Source organism: Aplysia californica, unplaced genomic scaffold (genome assembly GCF_000002075.1).
Source record: "Aplysia californica isolate F4 #8 unplaced genomic scaffold, AplCal3.0 scaffold00755, whole genome shotgun sequence".
NCBI lineage: Eukaryota > Metazoa > Mollusca > Gastropoda > Aplysiida > Aplysiidae > Aplysia > Aplysia californica.
In genome coordinates, this window is record NW_004798025.1 from 321,624 (window position 1) to 325,922 (window position 4,299).

General features: G+C 39.7%; 1 protein-coding gene across 1 annotated transcript in view; it reads right to left on the reverse strand.

Annotated features, from left to right (window-relative positions):
* The window catches only part of LOC101857518, a 22,059-nt gene extending 17,993 nt beyond the window's left edge, over positions 1 to 4,066 (reverse strand). Inside the window, exons 1-2 of the mRNA XM_035972598.1 lie at positions 3,740 to 4,066; positions 1,439 to 2,895 (exon numbers count right to left, since the gene is read on the reverse strand). Coding sequence (XP_035828491.1) covers positions 1,439 to 2,895; positions 3,740 to 3,938 — 1,656 coding nt within the window. The 5' untranslated portion in view covers positions 3,939 to 4,066. The remainder of the gene's footprint in view (positions 1 to 1,438; positions 2,896 to 3,739) is intronic.
* Between the last annotated feature and the right edge of the window lie 233 nt (positions 4,067 to 4,299).

Below are 4,299 nucleotides of genomic sequence, written 5' to 3' on the forward strand. Positions count from 1 at the left end.
CAGAGAGAGAGAGAGAGAGAGAGAGAGAGAGAGAGAGAGAGAGAGAGAGAGAGAGAGAGTTTGCTTTTGTATAACAACAAGAAAGTATGTATAATCATTGCTTGGCTGTAAGCAAACATAATAATATGATACTAAAACAGGGAGCAAGCATTGTTTTGCAGTGTGATTTTGTTATTTATTTCGTGTACATAATCATAACATCATAACACGTGTAGACATTTTTCTTGACATTTGCTTTATGTACATATTGGGCTGGGTATACAAAATGAATTATGCAAGTTCTGGAAGAAAGCTATAAAGTACGAAACAAAATATGTTATTGTAGACAAAAACTACGCAGAAGCCCTTTTTAATGACTTCCTTTGATATCAGCACACTATGTAATGATATTGGGGGTATTCTGTCCTATTTGGCATATTCATGTTTTGGCCTTAAGGCTTGAAAAAAGAACCGGCAGGCTGGAGAATAGAAGAAAATAAAGATGGTCGCTCCCATGTGGAAGCTTGTTCCCCTGGTTCCATCCTAAGTATTCCAGAGTGTCTGACTGAATTAATTGAAACTCACCGCCAGACAAAACACACTAGTGCTGGCATCAACATGGATTTGACGACATTTCAAAGGCAACCTATTATCAAATACATTTGCTTATGAAATGGAAATGTCTTAAGGCAAAGCAGGGTGGGAAGGGTACATCAGTAAATGATCAAACACGTTGCGAAAATCAAGGGTAAAAGAGATCTTACAAATTGAAAGAGAACCATGATCAAAAAGTTATATTCTCCAAAAACTTCTCCAAAACATGAAATCCTGATCCGCACTCATCAGCAGTAACCAACTAATATAATGAAATGTGGTTACCTTGAACTTTCCAGGTTGAGGTACAATGGTGTCATTTTTTGTTGTTGTAAAGTCTGATACCCTGGGTGCTATTTATCAGCACTGCAAATATGTTTTGCTTGGTGAATAAGATTTGTATTCTTTTTATACAAGTATTTTTAGTGCATGGGCAAGGGGGGGGGGGATCGCATACACAGCCATACAGCTGTCCTGACAATAATTTAATGTAGTTTTACCTTCTTTTACACTGAGGGCTGGGGACCTTCAAATGTATAACTTCCGAAAGAAAGGCACAATTTAGATCTGTTTAGTTATGGGATGTTTTGATCCTGCTAATCAAAGCTAATCCTGTAGGCAGGATTCGAGCAGAAATACAAAAATAATTTTTTGAAAAAGAACTTTTGGGTTAAAGTCTTTTACGTCAAGAGTGTATCAGAAAAAGGAATAAGTTATCAACGCTGTCCCTGAATTGTTTGATTCTATTTATTGACGATCATAGAACTATTACATGTACGTCAGTTTCCAGAAATCTTTGAGAAGAACAGATAATAATAGAGGCCCTTGTCGTATTATTTTGTGCGATTTCCGCTGTCTATTGGGCAGGGGTAATTCCAGCTGCAATTTTTAATAATTTCTCATACATGGGTACATTTTCTGGTCTTGAAAAGGTAGTCATTTTAGAGTTCTCTGAAATTTTCATCATGGCATTATTCTGTTCTGTGTATGGCACCCACTGCAAATGTTGTGGCACATTTTTCTCTGTGGGGTTTCCGAATATAGCAAAATTGGCCCACATTGTTTGCATCTGTTTTGCAACAGCCTTGTCTGTTTCTGAAGCGAAAATGTGTCCATCCTCAAGGAAAAGCGTTTTGAGTTCTCCAGTATGCACTATCTTCATCCACTTAGGAAGCACGGATATAATAGATACGAGTTCGCTCACTCTATAATCATACTCGTAGAAGTAGTGCTTGTGGTTTGGAGCATATTTTGTCATACTTCTGCTTTCTAACACACCAGGAAGGGCAAACGCGAAGTGTGCTAGAGCATCAACGAGCTGCGATCTAATTACTTTTTTGTCCGTGTGCTGTCCCAAATAAGCGTTTTCTATTGACTTTAAAACAATGGTCTCGAAGTCTTGTGTACTTCCATACGTCTTGAACATTCGAGCAAAATTTTTTGGAAAAGCATCTCGACTTATTCCTTCATCAACGGGATCGAAAATGACAAAAGACCATTCACCAGAATTGTAACCACGAAGTGTGTCGACTTTATTGAATTGTCCAGACTTCAATAGATTGTATGGCAAATCAGGGAGAAAGCCATACGTAGTCTCCACAGTTGGAGTTGCAAGAATGTCGCTGTGAGTGTGCCATCGGATTCGACTGCTTGCTTCCATCATGTGTATAGCGTTTGCTTCACGCAAACAGCCCAGAAGAACCTTCGAACTGTCTGTCCGACAACCAAGTTCCTGGCCCAATAAAGAAGTGTAATTGGATGATTGCAACTTTGTTTTTGCCCTGTATATTGCAAAAGGGCTCAGGGACACACCACTTTCCATAATTGCTCGTTTGAAAAGACCTTTAGACAAAGGTGACAACACATGCAGCGAAACGCCGGCAGACCCCGCGCTTTGCCCGAAAATTGTTACCATCTCAGGGTCTCCTCCGAAAACATGAATGTATTTTTGTACCCATTTCATCGCTAAGACCTGGTCCAGCATTCCGTAATTTCCTGGTATCACATGGTCAGAGTTGGACAAGAATCCGAACAAGCCTAAACGGTATTCTATTAAGACTACTACCACGCCTTGGGAAGCGAGTAAAGAGGCATCAAAAATGTCTTCGCTGCCTCTGTAATAGGCTCCTCCATGGATGAAAAGCATCACGGGAACGGTACCGGTTACATTTGGAGAGAACACGTTCAGAAACAGGCAGTCTTCCGATTCAGGTTTAAGAGGATCTGGTAGCCAGGTCTGTAAACACCTCGGCTTGTCCTCCAGTGCATCTTGGCTTCCGTTCCACCCAGAGCTCGGACGAGGCTCAGCAAATCGGTAGGAGCCTGAAGATAAAGGAATTGTTCAAAATGGATTTCTACAGTTGTTTTCAAAAGGCCCACATTGCCTGTGCAAGCATATTTTTCTACATGATTTTCCGTGATAAACAATAATCACATATATCCGGCACAGTATGAACCTGGGTTTTTCTCTCTCTCTCTCTTTTCTTTACCTTTAACACTCCTGTTTGATCTTAAGCTTTCTGTACGGTAGGAGAGTTTAAAAACAAACCAACCCCCCTCCCCCGAAAAAACCCACATAAAACTAGGCGTTTTCATTTTATTTTCACCTCAACAAACTTTCGTTTATTGACCTTTATGTGATGATAACCGGCCTGCATACTGCATTGAAGCGCGTTCATCTTAGCAGATGAAAATTCCCTCAAAATATGATGTGCGAAGTCAGTATCCAATAAGGGCACAAACGTTCCTACACATTAATAATAAAGAAACCCCGAGGAACAATCTGCACTGAGGTTACTTTTACATGCTTTCCGTTCGTCTCCATAAAATGAATTGAAAAAAATCACACATTATAACTGAAAAGACCAATATTGATAGAATAACGAGGTCACGATTAACTGTAATGCTATCAGTTCATCAACTTTCAGTGACAATTTCAAAGTAAAACTTTAAGATGGATAGCGGCATCCAAACATTTATTGAGACTTAATGTGATAAAAAGTAACCAAAATGTCTAATAATGCCTCTCTTGGAACAAGACTTACCTGCTTCCTTTTTAAGAATTTCTAAATATTTAAAGGATAAGGATATAATAATATGCGCAAAAAATGTTTACAAATTATTGTTTAAAAACAGGAATTTAATCTAGAAAATAGTACTCAAGTACCTGTTGGAGGTTGAGCATAGCGAACTCCCCTGAAGATATTCATCGGCTGTCCAGTGGAAAGAGTGGTCACTTTCCCTCTCAGCCATTGAGTCGGACCTAGTTGTACACTCACGAACTCTGTAGCCCGCACATTACGCAGTGCAAAAGACAGCATTCCTAGGAATGCCAGCGTGGCTCCGGTCAGCGTTGTAGGCAACATATCTATTAACTTGATCCGATATCACAAACCAAAAGGGGAATTGGTAACGTCTCAGCCAAACTTCCTCCAAACGTTTAGACTGCAGACCGAGTAAAGACTTACTATTTTCTTGTCAGATGTCTCAATGCGTGCTCCTCGGCTGCAGATTAATCTTTTGTTCTTGGCTTTGCCAATTATTCTCTCATACATTTGTGTTACGACGCAGTGGAACCAGGCTCTCGTCAATTTTGGGACATGTAGAGTTATTGGCATCACCTTAAAGCTTGGTAATTGTCTTGCTTTGGATTTTAAAAAAGTCCATTTATCTTGAATAAAAGTCGAGATAATTGCGAATGAAGGGGGTGAGGAACACCTGGTTTTG